Genomic DNA, 22,406 nt, shown 5'->3' with positions numbered 1-22,406 from the left:
CAACCCAGGAATTATCCTCCTGACCATAGCCCTTCCACTTAACCAAGTACTGAAGCTTCCGTCTTGAAATACGAGAATCCAAGATCTTCTCCACCACATACTCCAACTCCCCCTCGACCAAGACCGGAGCAGGAAGATCAACAGAAGGGACCACAGGCACCACATATCTCCGCAACAATGACCTATGGAACACATTATGAATGGCAAACGATGTTGGGAGGTCCAACCGAAATGACACAGGGTTGAGGATTTCCAAAATCTTATAAGGACCGATGAAACGAGGCTTGAACTTAGGAGAGGAAATCTTCATAGGGACATAACGAGAAGACAACCATACCAAATCCCCCACACGAAGTCGGGCACCCACACAGCGACGGCGGTTAGCAAAGCGCTGAGCCTTCTCTTGTGACAACGTCAAATTGTCCACCACGTGGTTCCAAATCTGCTGCAACCTATCCACCACAGAATCCACCCCAGGACAGTCAGAAGGCTCAACCTGACCTGAGGAAAAACCAGAATTGCAAAAAAAAGGTGAAACCAAAGATGCAGAACTAGCCCGATTATTGAGGGCGAACTCAGCCAATGGCAAAAAAGTCACCCGATCATCCTGATCAGCAGAAACAAAACATCTCAGACAAGTTTCCAAGGTCTGATTAGTTCGTTCGGTTTGGCCATTCGTCTGAGGATGGAAAGCCGACGAAAAAGACAATTCAATGCCCATCTTAGCACAAAAGGACCGCCAAAATCTGGACACAAACTGGGATCCTCTGTCAGACACAATGTTCTCCGGAATACCATGCAAACGAACCACATTCTGAAAAAACAGTGGAACCAAATCGGAGGAGGAAGGCAACTTAGGCAAGGGCACCAAATGGACCATTTTAGAAAAACGATCACAAACCACCCAGATGACAGACATCCTCTGAGAGACAGGAAGATCCGAAATAAAATCCATGGAAATATGCGTCCAAGGCCTCTTCGGGACAGGCAAAGGCAAAAGCAACCCACTGGCACGAGAACAGCAAGGCTTAGCCCGAGCACAAATCCCACAGGACTGCACAAAGGAACGCACATCCCGCGACAAGGAAGGCCACCAAAAGGACCTAGCCACCAAATCCCTGGTACCAAAAATCCCAGGATGACCCGCCAACACCAAAGAATGAACCTCGGAAATAACTCTACTGGTCCATCTGTCCGGGACAAACAGTCTCTCCGGTGGACAACGGTCAGGTCTATTGGCCTGAAATTCCTGCAGCACCCGTCGCAAATCAGGAGCGATGGCAGACAAAATCACCCCCTCTCTGAGGATACCAGCCAGTTCAGAAACTTCCGGGGAGTCAGGCACAAAACTCCTAGAAAGGGCATCAGCCTTCACGTTTTTCGAACCCGGAAGATATGAAAGCACGAAATCGAAACGTGAAAAAAACAGCGACCATCGAGCCTGTCTAGGATTTAACCGTTTGGCAGACTCGAGATAAGTCAAATTCTTGTGATCCGTCAAGACCACCACACGATGCTTGGCTCCCTCAAGCCAATGTCGCCACTCCTCAAATGCCCACTTCATTGCCAACAACTCCCGATTATCAACATCATAATTCCGCTCGGCAGGCGAAAACTTTCTTGAAAAGAAAGCACATGGTCTCATCACGGAGCCATCAGAGCTTTTCTGCGACAAGACAGCCCCTGCTCCAATCTCAGAAGCATCAACCTCGACCTGAAAGGGAAGAGAGACATCCGGCTGGCGCAAGACAGGAGCCGAAGAAAACCGACGTTTCAGCTCCTGAAAGGCCTCCACGGCCGCAGGAGACCAATTCGTCACATCAGAACCCTTCTTGGTCAAATCCGTCAAAGGCTTAACCACACTAGAAAAATTAGTGATGAAGCGACGGTAAAAATTAGCAAAACCCAAGAACTTCTGAAGACTCTTCACTGATGTAGGTTGAGTCCAGTCATAAATAGCCTGGACCTTGACTGGATCCATCTCAATAGTAGAAGGAGAAAAAATAAAGCCCAAAAAGGAAACCTTCTGGACTCCGAAGAGACATTTAGAGCCCTTCACAAACAAGGCATTGGCACGCAGGACCTGAAATACCATCCTGACCTGCTTCACATGAGATTCCCAATCATCAGAAAAGACCAAAATATCATCCAGGTACACAATCATAAATCTATCCAGATACTCTCGGAAGATGTCGTGCATGAAGGACTGAAACACAGAGGGGGCATTAGAAAGCCCAAAAGGCATCACCAAGTACTCAAAATGGCCTTCGGGCGTATTAAATGCTGTTTTCCATTCATCGCCCTGCTTTATGCGCACAAGATTATACGCTCCACGAAGATCTATCTTGGTGATCCAACTGGCCCCCCTAATCCGAGCAAACAGATCGGACAACAGTGGCAAAGGGTACTGAAATTTGACCGTGATTTTATTTAGAAGGCGATAATCTATACAAGGTCTCAGAGAACCATCCTTCTTGGCCACAAAAAAGAACCCCGCACCCAAAGGGGACGAGGACGGGCGAATATGCCCTTTCTCCAAAGACTCCTTTATATAACTCCGCATAGCGGCATGTTCTGGCACAGACAAATTGAAAAGTCGTCCCTTAGGGAACTTACTACCAGGAATCAAATTTATAGCACAATCACAATCCCTATGAGGAGGTAGGGCACTGGATTTGGGCTCATCAAATACATCCTGGTAGTCCGACAAAAATTCAGGGACTTCAGAAAGAGTAGAAGAAGCAATTGACACCAAAGGAGTATCGCCATGAATTCCCTGGCAACCCCAACTTGATACAGACATTGCTTTCCAATCCAGGACTGGATTATGAGCCTGCAGCCATGGCAGACCCAACACGACAACATCATGCAAATTATGTAGCACAAGAAAGCGAATCACCTCCTGATGTGCAGGAGTCATGCACATGGTCACTTGAGTCCAGTACTGAGGTTTATTCTTGGCCAATGGCGTAGCATCAATTCCCTTTAGTGGAATAGGGAATTGTAAAGGCTCCAAGATAAAACCACAGCGCCTGGCAAATGACAAATCCATCAAATTCAGGGCAGCGCCTGAATCCACAAAAGCCATAACTGAGTAGGATGACAGAGAGCAAATCAAAGTAACAGACAAAATGAATTTAGGCTGTACAGTACCAATGGTGACAGACTTAGAGAACCTTTTTGTGCACTTAGAACACTCTGAGATAACATGAGCAGAATCACCACAGTAAAAGCACAACCCATTCTGACGTCTGTGATTTTGCCGTTCAATTCTGGTCAGAATCCTGTCACATTGCATAGACTCAGGTTTCTGCTCAGAAAATACCGCCAGATGGTGCACAGGTTTGCGCTCCCGCAAACGCCGATCAATCTGAATGGCCAAAGACATTGACTCATTCAGACCCGCAGGCGTGGGGAACCCCACCATAACATCCTTAAGGGCTTCAGAAAGACCCTTTCTGAAAATCGCTGCCAGGGCACACTCATTCCATTGAGTGAGCACAGACCACTTCCTAAACCTCTGACAGTAAACCTCTGCTTCATCCTGACCCTGAGAGAGAGCCAGCAAAACCTTTTCTGCCTGGTCTACTGAGTTAGGTTCCTCATAAAGCAATCCAAGCGCCAGAAAAAACGCATCCACATTTAGCAATGCAGGATCTCCTGGTGCCAGAGAGAATGCCCAATCTTGAGGGTCACCACGTAACAAAGAAAAAACAATTTTAACTTGCTGAACAGAGTCACCAGAGGAACGAGGTCTCAGAGAAAGGAATAATTTGCAATTATTTTTAAAGTTCAAAAACCTAGATCTATCTCCAGAGAACAGCTCAGGAATTGGTATTTTAGGCTCTGACATAGGACTGCGAACTACATAATCCTGAATGCCTTGTACCCTCGCAGTGAGATGATCCACACTAGAAGACAGACTCTGAATGTCCATATCTGCCGCTGAATTCATAACCACCCAGAGATTAAGGGGAGGAGAGAAGATAGACACACTGCAGAGGAAGAAAAAAAAAATGACCTCAGGACTTCTCTTATCCCTCTTCTGCGATGCATTAACACTTTGTAGGCCTGCTGTACTGTTATGATCCGGTGGTAGGATCACAAAACTGACCTGACAGGTAAACCGGAATATTAGGACAAGCTCTGGGGATGTGGGAGCTATACTGACCGCAACCCTGATCCTATCCACACACACTAAAGGCAGCCGTGGAGCGTTACCTAAAAACCTAGACGCCTCTTCACAGCCTAAGAAACTAGCTACCCCTAGAGAGAAAGCAAAGACCTCACTTGCCTCAGAGAAATAACCCCAAAGTTTAGACAGCCCCCCACAAATAATAACGGTGAGTTAAGGGGAAAATACAAACGTAGAAATGAAACAGGTTTAGCAAATGAGGCCCGCTAACACTAGAAAGACAGAAGATAGCAAGGGATCTGTGCGGTCAGTACCAAACTATCAAAAACTATCCACGCAGAGAATACAAGAACCCCCACACCGACTCACAATGTGAGGGACGCACTCTGCACCCCAGAACTACCAGCAAGCGAAAAAATCACATAAAAGCAAGCTGGACTGAACTCATCATATACTGAGAAACGTTTTCAAGGAAATAATGAGCAAAATGAACCAGCAAGACTTAGCTTCTCCAGAAGGAGACAGGTCACAAGGGAGGTCCAGGAGAGATCAGAACCAGGACTGAATACAACGACAGCAGGCAACAAGTGAAGGTCCAGGTGAGTTAAATAGGAACCAGCATAGCAGGAAATGAGGCAACTGAGCCCTGCTACAGACCAGCCATATCGCTAAAGGCCACCAGAGGGAGCCCAAGAACAGAACTCACACAGTACCACTCATGACCACAGGAGGGAGCCCGAGAACGGAATTCACAACAGATGAGGTGAGCTGTGATATCACCTATTGTGAATGGTGGATCCTGTGTTATCTACTGTATATAAAGGTGTTATCAGTCATTGTACAGGGGGAGGAGGTGAGCTGTAACATCACCTATTGTGAATGGTGAATCCTGTGTTATCTACTGTATATAGAGGTGTTTTCAGTCATTGAACAGGAGGAGGAGGTGGGCTGTGATATCACCTATTGTGAATGGTGGATCCTGTGTTATCTACTGTATATAGAGGTGTTATCAGTCATTGTACAGAAGGAGGAGGTGAGCTGTGACATCAACTATTGGGAATGGTGGATCCTGTGTTATCTACTGTATATAGAGGTGTTATCAGTCATTGTACAGGAGGAGGAGGTGAGCTGTGACATCTCCTATTGTGAATGGTGGATCCTGTGTTATCTGCTGTATATAGAGGTGTTATCAGTCATTGTACAGGAGGAGGAGGTGAGCTGTGATATCACCTATTGGGAATGGTAGATCCTGTGTTATCTACTGTATATAGAGGTGTTATCAGTCATTGTACACACCACGTCACCAAACAGCACAGTGAGTATCTGTAGCCCTATATACCGTCCACTCACCGATTCCAAGATTGTAGACACCTGTGATGCTAGTTAGTGGACACACCGTGATTTAACATGTCCCTTTTGTTACATTATTTTCAGGAGTGCCATCATTTCTGTCCAGGCCTGTTTCATGAGTTTAATTTTTTTTAAACCTCTGTGGAAGCATGGTTGAAAAGCAATGTCTGACTTTCATTTGTTCATTTTCATAGATTTTCATTTATTATTACTTTTGTCAGATTCAAGTTATTTCTGTGACCATTGTGGGTTTTTCGGTCATCAAAACGAGGGGTACCAACAATTTTGACCACTTGTGTATGTAGTGGAAATATGCGATCTGGTCATGGTGTGGCGGTACTTTTTTCTTGTATGTGGTATTATTCAGTCACTATGTAGAGGTAATATGTTGTCTTTCTCTGGTCATGGTGTGTCAGTATTTCTCTCTTGTATGTGGTATTATTTGGTCAATATTTGGTGATATGTGGTCTGGTCATGGAGTGGTGGTATATCTCCCTTGTATGTAGTATTAATTGGTCACCACATGGTGGTAATATGTACTCCAGTCATGGTGTAGTAGTATTGGTCTTTTGTACTTAATATTATTTGGTCACTATGTGATGGTAATATGTGATCCAGTCATGATGTGGCAGTATTTGTCCACTGTATGTGTTATTATTTGGTACTATTTGGTGGTAAGGTGTACCGGGTATGGTGTGTTGGTTTTTGTCCCTTGTATGTGGTATTATTTGGTCACTGTGTGGTGATAATACATGGTTAGGTCATGGTGTGGTGGTATTTCTTCCTTGTATGTGGTATTATTGGTCTTTGTATAGTGGATTGTGTTGTGTATGGAGGTCACTTGTTCTCTCTGATACCAATAAGGGTAATACTCCTTATTTCCAGTAGATATTAAATACTTGGACATTTAATCCCTCCCTGTCCTGTGACTATTACACAGTAGCAAAAATACACGGGTTCTCCAGTGAAAATAAGTAATCACCTATCCTAAGGCCATGCTCACACATTCAGAATTTGGTCACTATGTTACATCAGTATTTTAAAGCCTTCAAAACCTAGAGACGGTGAAAAATGCAGAAGTGGTGCACGTGTTTCTATTATACTCTGATTTTTTCACTCCTGATTTTGGCTTACAAATACTGATTATTATTATTATTATTATTATTTATTGTTATAGCGCCATTTATTCCATGGCGCTTTACAAGTGAGGAGGGGTATACATAATAAAAACAAGTACAATAATCTTAACCAATACAAGTCATAACTGGTAGGAGTGAGGACCACTGGTAGGAGGAGGAGTGAGGACCCTGCCCGCGAAGGCTCACAATCTACAAGGGATGGGTGAAAATACAGTAGGTGAGGATAGAGCTGATCGTGCAGCGGTTGGTTGATCGGTGGTTACTGCAGGTTGTAGGCTTGTCGGAAGAGGTGGGTCTTCAGATTCTTTTTGAAGATTTTGATGGTAGGCGAGAGTCTGATGTGTTGTGGTAGAGGGTTCCAGAGTAGGGGTGATACGCGAGAGAAATCTTGTATACGATTGTGGGAAGAGGAGATAAGAGGGGAGTAGAGAAGGAGATCTTGTGAGGATCGGAGGTTGCATGTATGTAAGTACCGGGAGACGAGGTCACAGATGTATGGAGGAGACAGGTTGTGGATGGCTTTGTATGTCATCGTTAGGGTTTTGTACTGGAGTCTCTGGGCAATGGTGAGCCAGTGAAGGGATTGACAGAGGGGAGAGGCCGGAGAATAGCGGGGGGACAGGTGGATTAGTCGGGCAGCAGAGTTTAGAATAGATTGGAGGGGTGCGAGAGTGTTCGAGGGGAGGCCACAGAGCAGGAGGTTGCAGTAGTCAAGGCGAGAGATGATGAGGGCATGGACTAGGGTTTTTGCAGATTCTTGGTTGAGGAATGAACGGATTCGTGAAATATTTTTGAGTTGAAGTCGGCAGGAAGTGGAAAGGGCTTAGATATGTGGTTTGAAGGAGAGATCAGCGTCAAGGATTACCCCGAGGCAGCGAGCTTGTGGGACTGGGGAGAGTGGGCAGCCATTTACTGTAATGGATAGGTTCGTTGGGGGGGTCGCGTGAGATGGGGGAAAGATGATGAATTTTGTTTTGTCCATGTTAAGTTTGAGAAATCTAGCGGAGAAGAAGGATGAAATAGTGGACAGACATTGAAGGATTCTGGTTAGTAGGGAGGTGATATCTGGTCCAGAGATGTAGATCTGTGTGTCATCAGCATAGAGGTGATACTGAAAGCCATGAGAGTCTATGAACTGTCCCAGGCCAAAGGTGTAAATGGAGAAGAGCAGGGGCCCAAGGACTGAACCTTGTGGGACTCCGACAGATAGGGGGCGAGGTGAGGAGGTGGTGTGTGAGTGGGAGACGCTGAATGTCCGGTCTGTTAGGTATGAGGAGATCCAGGATAGGGCCAAGTCTGTGATGCCAAGGGATGAGAGGGTCTGTAATAATAGGGAATGGTCCACTGTGTCAAAGGCAGCCGACAGGTCGAGGAGGAGAACAGAGTAGTGTCGCTTGCTCTTGGTGGTTAAGAGGTCATTGGTGACCTTAGTTAGGGCAGTTTCAGTGGAATGGTGTGACCGGAAGCCAGATTGTAAGCGGTCAAAGAGGGAGCAAGAAGAGAGATGGGAGGACAGTTCAAGGTAGACGTGTTGTTCCAGTAGTTTTGAGGCATAGGGGAGAAGTGATATAGGGCGATAGCTAGATACAGATATTTTACTGATGTAAAATACTGACCAAATACTGAACGTGTGAACATGAACTGAGGATACGTGATAAGTTATTGATTGGTGGGGGTCCGACGGCTGGAACCAGCACCGACTGGCAGAATGTGCAACTTTTATCCCTATTGGTATGGACGACATGGTCAACTCGACCACTGATTCAAGCTGCACTTGTTTTTTTCTGGAAGCCCCAAAGAGGATGAATGGAGCTGAGGTCAGACATCCCACCCGCCGCTGCATTTTAAAATAGGGATAAAAGTTCTCCATTCTTCAAATTGGTACGGTTCCCAATGGTCGGAGTCCACCAAACAATAAGTTACCACCTACCTGACCTGTGGATCGGTACTTATTTTCTTCAAAGAAGATGGTCATGCCTCAAGTCTTACCAATCAAATTTATGTTGAGAAGAGTAGTTCTGCTTTGGACAGTCCAAGCTGTAATACAAAATATAGGATGATTAGCAGAGTAGAACCATAGACAGAGAGGAGGTGACTCTAGAAATAAGGGTGTTGAGGCTGCAGCACACAGGAACAGCGGGAAGCGAGGGATTGACAGATCCCTGGTACATGGGGTGAGAGATTTTGATGCAGGGAGGGAGGCTGACTATAAAGAGAGCCCAAAAATAGTGACTATAAAATAATGAGCCCAAAAATACAGGTGTCAGTTACCATCCATGAAATCCCTTAAAGGGGTAGTTATCGTGGTGGCTAATAAAATACGAAATCTATAAGAAAGCTGTATATCTCGTCAGAACATAATAATTCACATTATAACAACGACGTGCTAAGTGCAATTTTTGGTCGCTGCCCCTTTATTAAAGCCTCCTGGGAGGTGTACAGGACTTATGTGTATCTCCTGCTAAAAGAGCTGAGTCCTCAGGGTCAGGTTGCTGCAGTAAAGCTGGCTATACACAATAGATATCGGGTTGCTCTATACCTCAGATTCTGGATAACTGACCAACATTACAGTATAAATACCTGTAGCCTTAGAGGCTCATACACAGGATCCTCTCTCCTGAGATATTGTAATTCCCCTTTAAGTGATGAAAGTTCAGAGCATCGATCAGTGATCATGATATACTCACCAGTTTGCTTTGCCTTCTCTTGGATCATCCAGTAATACTCGTATGATGTACAGAAGGCAACTCAGCAGCTTTAGAGAGAAGTTAAACAATCTGACCCTTAAACCTGGAAAGCACAAAGGCAATGAAGAAGGTGAAACTTGTAGAAGAGCTCCCAATAATGGTGCCCATATCACATAGCTCCTCCTTCATTTCTATGTAACCAAATGGAAGGAGTGGACTCGCCGTCACATATCTCCTCCCTCCTGTCTGTGTCACTATCCATATCACATATCTCCTCCCTCCTGTCTGTATCACTATCCATGTCACATAGCTCCTCCCTCCTGTCTGTATCACTATCCATGTCACATAGATCCTCCCTCCTGTCTGTATCACTATCCATGTCACATAGCTCCTCCCTCCTGTCTGTATCACTATCCATGTCACATAGCTCCTCCCTCTTGTCTGTATCACTATCCATGTCACATAGCTCCTCCCTCTTGTCTGTATCACTATCCATGTCACATAGATCCTCCCTCCTGTCTGTATCACTATCCATGTCACATAGCTCCTCCCTCCTGTCTGTATCACTATCCATGTCACATAGCTCCTCCCTCTTGTCTGTATCACTATCCATATCACATATCTCCTCCCTCCTGTCTGTATCACTATCCATGTCACATAGCTCCTCCCTCCTGTCTGTATCACTATCCATGTCACATAGATCCTCCCTCCTGTCTGTATCACTATCCATGTCACATAGCTCCTCCCTCCTGTCTGTATCACTATCCATGTCACATAGCTCCTCCCTCTTGTCTGTATCACTATCCATGTCACATAGATCCTCCCTCCTGTCTGTATCACTATCCATGTCACATAGCTCCTCCCTCCTGTCTGTATCACTATCCATGTCACATAGATCCTCCCTCCTGTCTGTATCACTATCCATGTCACATAGCTCCTCCCTCCTGTCTGTATCACTATCCATGTCACATAGCTCCTCCCTCCTGTCTGTATCACTATCCATGTCACATAGATCCTCCCTCCTGTCTATCACTATCCATGTCACATAGATCCTCCCTCCTGTCTGTATCACTATCCATGTCACATAGCTCCTCCCTCCTGTCTGTATCACTATCCATGTCACATAGCTCCTCCCTCCTGTCTGTATCACTATCCATGTCACATAGATCCTCCCTCCTGTCTATCACTATCCATGTCACATAGATCCTCCCTCCTGTCTGTATCACTATCCATGTCACATATCTCCTCCCTCCTGTCTATATCACTATTCATGTCACATAGCTCCTCCCTCCTGTCTGTATCACTATCCATGTCACATAGATCCTCCCTCCTGTCTGTATCACTATCCATGTCACATAGCTCCTCCCTCCTGTCTGTATCACTATCCATGTCACATAGCTCCTCCCTCTTGTCTGTATCACTATCCATGTCACATAGATCCTCCCTCCTGTCTATCACTATCCATGTCACATAGCTCTTCCTTCCTGTCTATGTATATTAAATACTTACTTGATCTCTGATTTTTAATGAAGAACAGTTTAAGGCGTTCCTTGAAGGAGTTTTCATTTACATAAAATTCTACTTGGACCCTATAAAAAGAATAAAAAATGAAAAAAGATGGCATGCGTGTAATGTCAGTAAATGTTATCAGAAGATATTAGAACTCAAACATCATAAAAATGGGAAACATAGTAAGAACTTCAAATGCAATCAGAAATATTTCATTTCACCCCATAGAGTAGCAAATGTTTATTAGAGAGGTCACATGACCTTCATGCCCTCGGAATCCATCAACTTTAAGACCTAGATGGCTTATACAGCTCACCTTCTCACCATTCTAGTAACTGACTCCTTCCTTGTAAAGTATAAGGGGCTATTAAAATCCTACTTACATCTCTACAACCCCGACTCAAAAGTTGCAGCAATCTATGAAGTCACACGGTGCAGATATCATCCAGGGTTTCTCAGCAATGGACCCTGTTAAAGCATCAAATCTTAACTGTCTCCCCACATACTTTGGTCATACCATATTAAAACAATCTTTTAGAATAGTCCAGTTCCCTCTGTCAAGTTTTCTTTTTTACACTCCCACACTAAGGGAACAGGTGGGGACTGAGTCATACAAAAGGAATAGGTTCCCACAAATTAAATTTTGCCCTGGTGACTCCTCCAATCTTAATCTGGCTCTACACACAACTCTTCAGATCATGATAATCATTATTACTGTGTTAACAAGGGGTGTTGGTAACACCCATTGCGGTCCCAGTTTTATTGTCATGTTTACTTTTCCACACTTTCATGAATAAAGTCTGCAAAAATACCTGAAGCTCCCAGAGCCTATGCCTCTCAGGCATAGAGTTTTAGGTCCTTGCAATACAGATGTCTAAAGCTCACATGGCTTAATCTATCATGGGATGGACAAAAGTGAAAAAGAACTGTTACAACTGACAAAATCAGTACAGCTGGACAAAATGATAACGCGTGTGGCTAAATGTGACTACTTGTTCTTCATCCTCCATTTTCCCAATCTTTGTTCATGCTTTCCTCGTGCTCAATTTCTCCAGCTTCTCGCAACAGAAGTAATCTCCTCTGGCCTTTTAAGCCTTTTTATTCAGCAGCAGGCATTGATTGCCGCCAGCTCAGTGGCATCATCTGTACATCCTTCATCTACTTTAAATTACCCTACTTCACAATAAATCTCGTTGAATCATTGCTGTATATTGTACTTGTATAATTTTCTGCCTTGCAATAATTCACTCTTCCCTATACTAATAGAAAAAAATACAAAATCCTCGAATTGAAGCGAATAGTCATTTTTTTGTTTTTAAACCCATTAGCAGTCGATAGTTTTAGAACTATTCCATGCCCACGATGAAGTTGAGCGTCGTCGATGACCCTTTTTATTGTCACCTGAGTTGCTCCAGTTAACTAAAATGATTTGTTATGTAGACGGAGTGGCGATTGGGTTGGCACTGGCTATACCAGAAGCAGGGTCTATGACATCCCCATGTTCTTCACCTTCTCTGCCATTGCACGGTATTGGGTTCATCTTCCAGATATACAACTATCCCGGAAAGGGGAAGAAATTTGGGCAATCAAGGAGACTAGCAGACACATGAGAATCAAATTTCTCACAGCTGCCAGGAAAATATGGATGTCGATACCAAGACCAATATTTTGTGAATCAGATAAGCCTTCACTCAGCTTGGGGGTTAAGTTAGACCTGTATGTAAATCCATGAGCCAAATCAGGGGGTCTAAAATCCCCTCCACCACCCTTCGACTAATATTGCACCATTTAGTTATGGCCCTATCACCCACTCGGGAAAGATTTGTGCGATTGATACATTTCCATACAAAATACCGCAACTCATGTGGTTTCATTCTTCATGTAGCCTTACGTGATATGGCCTCTTCTACATAAAATAAATGATCATTTATTTGTGTGACCACAAAACACAATCTGTTCCCTCAACGGTGTTAGTATAGTTCTTCAATTTGGAAGTCAGAGGCCCCAATTTGTCATTGATGTTTCTCCAGTTTTTTGGAGTAATTTGCTCCTGTTTAGCGCTTTATTCTCAAAACGTTTCACGCCTCTTTCAAATTTTTCTTCGACAACTTTGCTTATCCAGACTTTTTAAACAAGATTCTTGAAATGTGACTTTAACCAAATGATGCAATTTCTTTGCCGTATTATACTACTTTTTAAAGGATATGAAACTTTTTGGAGCTAAAAAAAAATCACAAAAACTGGTTTTAGGTGAGTACATTTTGTTTTTGAGGAAAAAAAAAGTATGAACCGCGTGTGCTATTTTTGAAGAATTTGGCGAATACAAAACAAAAAAGAAAAAGAAAAATGACTTCATTAAATCACAAAAGATGACTTGGGCCCAGAGTGTTTAGGAGACATCTACAGTTTGATCTTACCTACTAACAAGCCAAGACCTGATCTCCAAATCTTCCAATGAATCCCCAACCCGGGCGCATGAGTGGAATAGGCTGCTACGAGAGGTGGTGAGCTCTCCTTCGATGGAAGTCTTCAAACAGAGGCTGGACAGATATCTGCCAGAGATGGTTTAGTGAACCCTGCATTGAGCAGGGGGTTGGACACGATGACCCTGGAGGAACCTTCCATCTCTAACATTCTATGATTCTAAGACTCTTCGTTATATCCTCCTTTATATTGATGTTATGTTGAGGCTCTGTCCCATGTTGCAATAAAAAATAAACCTAAATTCCACCTAAATTCCACCACCTCCCACCTTTCTGTTGACAAGGATCTCTCTAAATTTTGTCTTTGGCTACTCTGTGTCCCGAAAAGGCTGATCAAATAATACTTTGCCCATTTAGTTGAGCACTACCCCTCCTAACTGAAGATGGAGTTAGCTAGAAAAAGATAGCCCCCCACCACCCACGCTATATGTTCAATATTACATAAGCATCCCCTACTCTTTCAAGTATAGGGGGATGTCAGGGTAAAAGCCTCTCTAGCATGCTCATTAACATCGATAATGACAGTAGTAAATGTCAGCCGTCTCATCTGATGCCTCATGTCATAGGTGAAAAAAAAATATCAGATAAGTTTGATTTTTCCCATCCAGGTCCAAAACAGCATGTACATTTTTCCTGTAGTGTTTCCTTAACATTAGTTTATACACATAATTTCCCACCTGGATTACTGTAATCTTCTAATGAATGGTTCAATTTGCAAAGCTTAAAGTAATTCTCGGGGATTTATTGAACAAGAATTACATAGCTACTGATGTCTAGTGCTTCTGTATCCAGTAGAGATATTGGGTAGTGTCGGAGCAGAAGCGGATCGTTGTACTAGCTGCTCCATGTACAGTGATGGCCGAAAGTGTTGGCACCCTTGAAAATGTTCCAGAAAAAGAAGCATTTCTTCCAGAACATTATTAAAATTACACATGTTTATTTCCTTTGTGCATATTGGAGCAACACAAAAAAAGAAACAGAGGAAAAAAGGAAAATTGGAGATAATTTCACACAAAACCCCCAAAATGGGCCAGACAAAAATTGGAGCCATTCCAAAATTGTGGGTAAACGACTTTGTTTCAAGCTTTGTTTGATGCTCGTTCAAACTCACGAGTGGCAAGTAACAGGTGTGGACAATATGAAAATCATATCTGAAACCAGATAAAAAGGGGAGAAGTTGACTCAATATTTGCATTGTGTCTGTGTGTGCCACACTAAGCATGGAACAGAAAGAGAAAAGAACAATATCATAAGTCTCAAGGTTACAAGTCCATCTCTAGAGATCTTGATGTTCCTTTGTGCAGCATAATCAATAAGTTTAGAACCCAGGGCACTGTAGCTAATCTCCCTGGATGTGGATGGCAGAGAAAAATTGATGAAGGGTTGCAACACAGGATAGTCCGGATGATGGATAAGCAGCCCCAAATCAAGCTCTGTCGACATCTGAATGAAATGAAACTGTATGGCAGGAAATCCAGGAGGACCCCACTGCGGACACAGAATCACAAAAAAGCTAGACTTCAGTTTGCCAAAATGTATGCGAGCAAGTCAAAATGCTTTTGAGAAAACATCTTGTGGACAGATGAGACCAACATAGAGCTTTTTGGTAAATCACATAATTCTACTGTTTACCGAAAACAGAATGAGGCCTACAAAGAAAATAACACAGTCAAATATGGTGGAGGTTCAAAGATGCTTTTGGGTTGTTTTGCTGCCTCTGGCAGCGGAAGCCTTCACTGTGTTCAAGGCATTATGAAATCTGAAGATTACCAAAGGATTTTGGGTCACAATGCAGTGCCCAGTGTCAGCTGGGTGTGCATCCTAGGTCATGGGTCTTCAAGCAGGACAATAACCCCAAAGTACTGGAGTGTTCTGAAGTGACCAGCAATGATTCTGGACCTAAATCTTACTGAACACTTGTGGAGAGATCTTAAAATTGCTGTTGGGGGAAGGTGCCTTCAAATCTCAAACCTGGAGCAGATTGTTAAAGAAAAGTGGTCAAAATTGCGAGTTGATAAGTGTAAGAAGTTTGTTGATGGTTATAGGAAGAGATTGCAATTATTTATTCCAAAAGGTGTGCAACCAAACATTAATTTGAGGGTGGCAACAATTCTGTCTGGCCGATTTTTGCAGTTTTGTGTGAAATTGTGTCAAATGTGGCTTTTTTTCTCTTTTTTTGTGTGGTTCCAATACACACAATGGAAATAAACGTGTATATAACAAATCATGTGTAATTACAATGATTCTCTGGGATAAATATTTCCTTTTCTGGAACAATGTCAAGGGTGTCAACACTTTCGGCCATGACTGTAAATGAGATACATGGAACACATCCATACAAAAATATGTACATACCACTTTCCCCTATAGCGAAACAGCCTACATACACAGATCTAGAAGAGTCTTCTGCAAATTATGGTGGAATCACCATATATAACATGTATGGGAATATCAAAGCCTTGTATAACATCTGCTGTCACAAGTGAAAAAACAACTACCAGTAGTTTGGAGTGTCACAGACTGGGTCAAAACAGTGTTTATGCCTGGAAATACATTTTCCTCCCTTTAATCTTTTGCAAGCCTTTTGACTGCAAAAACAAATGCCCCACAGGAGAGAGAAATTTTTCAGATGCTCCTTGTATCTACTATCTTAATTCGACATATGAAGTCACACGTGAAAAAAATGAATTCGATAATCTCATAGCAGAACCTTTCATATTCCTTCAATATCTGCCATCTTCATCCAACATCTCAGTAAAAAAAGGGAATCAGATAATCCCATAGCAGAACTTATGTTCTCCTAGTATCTAATATCTTTGTCCAATATCTGAAGTCAAAGGTGAAAAAAAATGAATCAGATAATGCCATAGTAGGCAGGACCTTTCATTTCCTCCTAATATCTACCATATTCATCTAACATCTGATGTCACAGGTGAAAAAAAAGGATCAAATAATCCCATATCAGATTTTTTTTCATGTTTTCCTAATATTTACCATCTACCATCTTCATCTGACATCTGATGTCACAGGTGAAAAAAAAGTATGAATCAGATAATTGTATAGCAGAACCTTTCATGTTCTCTTTGTATCTACCATCTTCATCTGACACCTGATGTTACAGGTAAATCAGATAATCCCATAGAAGAACCTCTCATGTTTCCCTAGTATCTACAATCTTCATCCGACACCTGATGTCACAGGTGAAAAGAAGTGAATCGAATCAGATAATCCTATAGCAGAACCTTTCATATTCTCCTAGCATCTACCATCATCGTCCGACATCTAATGTCACAAGTGAAAAAAATATGAATCAGATAATCCCATAGCAGAACCTTTCATGTTCTCCTAGTATCGATCATCTCTGTCCTACATCTGCTGCCACAGGTGAAAAAAATGAATCAGATAATCCCATAGCGGAACCTTTCATGTTCTCCTAATATCGATCATCTCTGTCTGACATCTGATGTCACAGTTGAAAAAAATGAATCAGATAATTGCATAGTGGAACCTTTCATGTTCTCCTAGCATCTACCATATTCGTCCGACATCTAATGTCACAGGTGAAAAAATATGAATCAGATAATCCCATAGTGGAACCTTTCATGTTCTCCTAGTATCGATCATCTCTGTCCTACATCTGCTGTCACAGGTGAAAAATATGAATCAGATAATCCCATAGCAGAACCTTTCATTTCTCCTAGTATCGATCATCTCTTTCCTACATCTGCTGCCACAGGTGAAAAAAATGAATCAGATAATCCCATAGTGGAACCTTTCATGTTTTCCTAGTATCGATCATCTCTGTCCTACATCTGCTGTCACAGGTGAAAAAAATGAATCAGATAATCCCATAGTGGAACCTTTCATGTTCTCCTAGAATCGATTATCTCTGTCCTACATCTGCTGTCACAGGTGAAAAAAATGAATCAGATAATCCTATAGCAGAACATTTCATGCTCTCCTAGTATTGATCATCTCTGTCCTACATCTGCTGTCACAGGTGAAAAAAATGAATCAGATAATCCTATAGCAGAACATTTCATGCTCTCCTAGTATCTATCATCTCTGTCCTACATCTGCTGTCAGAGGTGAAAAAAATGAATCAGATAATCCAATAGTGGAACCTTTCATGTTCTCCTAGTATCGATCATCTCTGTCCTACATCTGCTGTCACAGGTGAAAAATATGAATCAGATAATCCCACAGTAGAACATTTCATGCTGTCACAGGTGAAAAAAAAAAATGAATCAGATAATCCTATAGCAGAACATTTCATGCTCTCCTAGTATTGATCATCTCTGTCCGACATCTGCTGTCACAGGTGAAAAAAATGAATCAGAAAATCCCATAATGGAACCTTTCATGTTCTCCTAGTATCGATCATCTCTGTCCGACATCTGCTGTCACAGGTGAAAAAAAATGAATCAGATAATCCCACAGCGGAACCTTTCATGTTCTCCTAGTATCGATCATCCCTGTCCTACATCTGCTGTCACAGGTGAAAAAAATGAATCAGATAATCCTATAGCAGAAAATTTCATGCTCTCCTAGTATTGATCATCTCTGTCCGACATCTGATGTCACAGGTGAAAAAAAAATGAATCAGATAATCCCATAGTGGAACCTTTCATGTTCTCCTAGTATCGATCATCTCTGTCCTACATCTGCTGTCACAGGTGAAAAAAATGAATCAGATAATCCCATAGTGGAACCTTTCATGTTCTCCTAGTATCGATCATCTCTGTCCTACATCTGTCACAGGTGAAAAAAATGAATCAGATAATCCCATAGCAGAACCTTTCATGTTCTCCTAGTATCGATCATCTCTGTCCTACATCTGCTGTCACAGGTGAAAAAAATGAATCAGATAATCCCATAGCAGAATCTTTCATGTTCTCCTAATATCGATCATCTCTGTCCTACATCTGCTGTCACAGGTGAAAAAAATGAATCAGATAATCCCATAGCAGAACCTTTCATGTTCTCCTAGTATCGATCATCTCTGTCCTACATCTGTCACAGGTGAAAAAAATGAATCAGATAATCCTATAGCAGAACATTTCATGCTCTCCTAGTATTGATCATCTCTGTCCTACATCTGCTGTCGCAGGTGAAAAATATGAATCAGATAATCCCATAGCAGAAGCTTTCATGTTCTCTTAGTATCGATCATCTCTGTCCTACATCTGCTGTCACAGGTGAAAAAAATGAATCAGATAATCCCACAGCAGAACATTTCATGTTCTCCTAGTATCGATCATTCCTGTCCTACATCTGCTGTCACAGGTGAACAAAATGAATCAGATAATCCTATAGCAGAACATTTCATGCTCTCCTAGTATTGATCATCTCTGTCCGACATCTGATGTCACAGGTGAAAAAAGTATGAATCAGATAATCCCATAGCAGAACCTTTCATGTTCTCCTAGTATCGATCATCTCTGTCCTACATCTGCTGTCACAGGTTAAAAAAAAATGAATCAGATAATCCCATGGCAGAACCTTTCATGCTCTCCTAGTATCTATCATCTCTGTCCTACATCTGCTGTCACAGGTGAAAAAAATGAATCAGATAATCCAATAGTGGAACCTTTCATGTTCTCCTAGTATCGATCATCTCTGTCCTACAACTGTCACAGGTGAAAAAAATGAATCAGATAATCTCATAGCAGAACCTTTCATGTTCTCCTAATATCGATCATCTCTGTCCTACATCTGCTGTCACAGGTGAAAAAAATGAATCAGATAATCCCATAGCAGAACCTGTCATGTTCTCCTAGTATTGATCATCTCTGTCCTACATCTGCTGTCACAGGTGAAAAAAATGAATCAGATAATCCAATAGTGGAACCTTTCATGTTCTCCTAGTATCGATCATCTCTGTCCTACATCTGTCACAGGTGAAAAAAATGAATCAGATAATCCCACAGCAGAACATTTCATGCTGTCACAGGTGAAAAAAAATGAATCAGATAATCCCATAGCGGAACCTTTCATGTTCTCCTAGTATCTATCATCTCTGTCCTACATCTGCTGTCACAGGTGAAAAAAATGAATCAGATAATCCCACAGCAGAACATTTCATGCTGTCACAGGTGAAAAAAATGAATCAGATAATCCAATAGCGGAACCTTTCATGTTCTTCTAGTATCGATCATCTCTGTCCTACAACTGTCACAGGTGAAAAAAATGAATCAGATAATCTCATAGCAGAACCTTTCATGTTCTCCTAATATCGATCATCTCTGTCCTACATCTGCTGTCACAGGTGAAAAAAATGAATCAGATAATCCCATAGCAGAACCTTTCATGTTCTCCTAGTATTGATCATCTCTGTCCTACATCTGCTGTCACAGGTGAAAAAAATGAATCAGATAATCCAATAGTGGAACCTTTCATGTTCTCCTAGTATCGATCATCTCTGTCCTACATCTGTCACAGGTGAAAAAAATGAATCAGATAATCCTATAGCAGAACATTTCATGCTCTCCTAGTGTTGATCATCTCTGTCCTACATCTGCTGTCGCAGGTGAAAAATATGAATCAGATAATCCCATAGCAGAACCTTTCATGTTCTCCTAGTATCGATCATCTCTGTCCTACATCTGCTGTCACAGGTGAAAAAAATGAATCAGATAATCCCATAGCAGAACCTTTCATGCTCTCCTAGTATCTATCATCTCTGTCCTACATCTGCTGTCACAGGTGAAAAAAATGAATCAGATAATCCCACAGCAGAACATTTCATGCTGTCACAGGTGAAAAAAAATGAATCAGATAATCCCATAGCGGAACCTTTCATGTTCTCATAGTATCGATCATCCCTGTCCTACATCTGCTGTCACAGGTGAAAAAAATGAATCAGATAATCCTATGGCAGAACATTTCATGCTCTCCTAGTATTGATCATCTCTGTCCAACATCTGATGTCACAGGTGAAACAAATATGAATCAGATAATCCCATGGCGGAACCTTTCATGTTCTCCTAGTATCGATCATCTCTGTCCAACATCTGCTGTCACAGGTAAAAAAAATGAATCAGATAATCCCATAGCAGAACCTTTCATGCTCTCCTAGTATCTATCATCTCTGTCCTACATCTGCTGTCACAGGTGAAAAAATGAATCAGATAATCCAATAGTGGAACATTTCATGTTCTCCTTGTATCGATCATCTCTATCCTACATCTGTCACAGGTGAAAAAAATGAATCAGATAATCCCATAGCAGAACCTTTCATGTTCTCCTAGTATCGATCATCTCTGTCCTACATCTGCTGTCACAGGTCAAAAAAATGAATCAGAAAATCCCATAGCAGAACCTTTCATGTTCTCCTAGTATTGATCATCTCTGTCCTACATCTGCTGTCACAGGGGAAAAAAATGAATCAGATAATCCAATAGTGGAACCTTTCATGTTCTCCTAGTATCGATCATCTCTGTCCTACATCTATCACAGGTGAAAAAAATGAATCAGATAATCCTATAGCAGAACATTTCATGCTCTCCTAGTACTGATCATCTCTGTCCTACATCTGCTGTCGCACGTGAAAAATATGAATCAGATAATCCCATAGCAGAACCTTTCATGTTCTCCTAGTATCGATCATCTCTGTCCTACATCTGCTGTCACAGGTGAAAAAAATGAATCAGAAAATATCATAGTGGAACCTTTCATGTTCTCCTAGTATCGATCATCTCTGTCTGACATCTGCTCTCACAGGTGAAAAAAATGAATCAGATAATCCCATAGTGGAACCTTTCATGTTCTCCTAGTATCGATCATCTCTGTCCTACATCTGTCACAGGTGAAAAAAATGAATCAGATAATCCCACAGCAGAACATTTCATGCTGTCACAGGTGAAAAAAATGAATCAGATAATCCTATAGCAGAACATTTCATGCTCTCCTAGTATTGATCATCTCTGTCCTACATCTGCTGTCACAGGTGAAAAAAATGAATCAGGTAATCCTATAGCAGAACATTTCATGCTCTCCTAGTGTTGATCATCTCTGTCCTACATCTGCTGTCGCAGGTGAAAAATATGAATCAGATAATCCCATAGCAGAACCTTTCATGTTCTCCTAGTATCGATCATCTCTGTCCTACATCTGTCACAGGTGAAAAAAATGAATCAGATAATCCCATAGCAGAACCTTTCATGCTCTCCTAGTATCTATCATCTCTGTCCTACATCTGCTGTCACAGGTGAAAAAAATGAATCAGATAATCCCACAGCAGAACATTTCATGCTGTCACAGGTGAAAAAAAATGAATCAGATAATCCCATAGCGGAACCTTTCATGTTCTCATAGTATCGATCATCCCTGTCCTACATCTGCTGTCACAGGTGAAAAAAATGAATCAGATAATCCTATGGCAGAACATTTCATGCTCTCCTAGTATTGATCATCTCTGTCCAACATCTGATGTCACAGGTGAAACAAATATGAATCAGATAATCCCATGGCGGAACCTTTCATGTTCTCCTAGTATCGATCATCTCTGTCCAACATCTGCTGTCACAGGTAAGAAAAATGAATCAGATAATCCCATAGCAGAACCTTTCATGCTCTCCTAGTATCTATCATCTCTGTCCTACATCTGCTGTCACAGGTGAAAAAATGAATCAGATAATCCAATAGTGGAACATTTCATGTTCTCCTTGTATCGATCATCTCTATCCTACATCTGTCACAGGTGAAAAAAATGAATCAGATAATCCCATAGCAGAACCTTTCATGTTCTCCTAGTATCGATCATCTCTGTCCTACATCTGCTGTCACAGGTCAAAAAAATGAATCAGATAATCCCATAGCAGAACCTTTCATGTTCTCCTAGTATTGATCATCTCTGTCCTACATCTGCTGTCACAGGGGAAAAAAATGAATCAGATAATCCAATAGTGGAACCTTTCATGTTCTCCTAGTATCGATCATCTCTGTCTGACATCTGCTCTCACAGGTGAAAAAAATGAATCAGATAATCCCATAGTGGAACCTTTCATGTTCTCCTAGTATCGATCATCTCTGTCCTACATCTGTCACAGGTGAAAAAAATGAATCAGATAATCCCACAGCAGAACATTTCATGCTGTCACAG

General features: G+C 41.9%; 1 protein-coding gene across 4 annotated transcripts in view; it reads right to left on the bottom strand.

Moving 5' to 3' along the window:
- The window catches only part of LOC143774425 (potassium channel subfamily T member 2-like), a 283,326-nt gene that overhangs the window by 185,545 nt on the left and 75,375 nt on the right, over positions 1-22,406 (bottom strand). For all 4 annotated transcript variants that reach the window (XR_013215530.1, XM_077262007.1, XM_077262009.1 and 1 more), the window contains exons 2-4: positions 10,821-10,900; positions 9,312-9,414; positions 8,614-8,661 (exon numbers count right to left, since the gene is read on the bottom strand). Coding sequence is in view for 3 of the 4 variants with exons in the window: in XM_077262007.1 (XP_077118122.1) it covers positions 8,614-8,661; positions 9,312-9,414; positions 10,821-10,900 (231 nt within the window). In the remaining variant the exon portion in view is untranslated. The remainder of the gene's footprint in view (positions 1-8,613; positions 8,662-9,311; positions 9,415-10,820; positions 10,901-22,406) is intronic.

The sequence above is a fragment of the Ranitomeya variabilis genome, chromosome 5, assembly GCF_051348905.1.
Source record: "Ranitomeya variabilis isolate aRanVar5 chromosome 5, aRanVar5.hap1, whole genome shotgun sequence".
Classification (NCBI taxonomy): domain Eukaryota; kingdom Metazoa; phylum Chordata; class Amphibia; order Anura; family Dendrobatidae; genus Ranitomeya; species Ranitomeya variabilis.
Note: the sequence above shows the minus strand (reverse complement) of the source record. Positions and strands in the feature narration are given on the sequence as shown.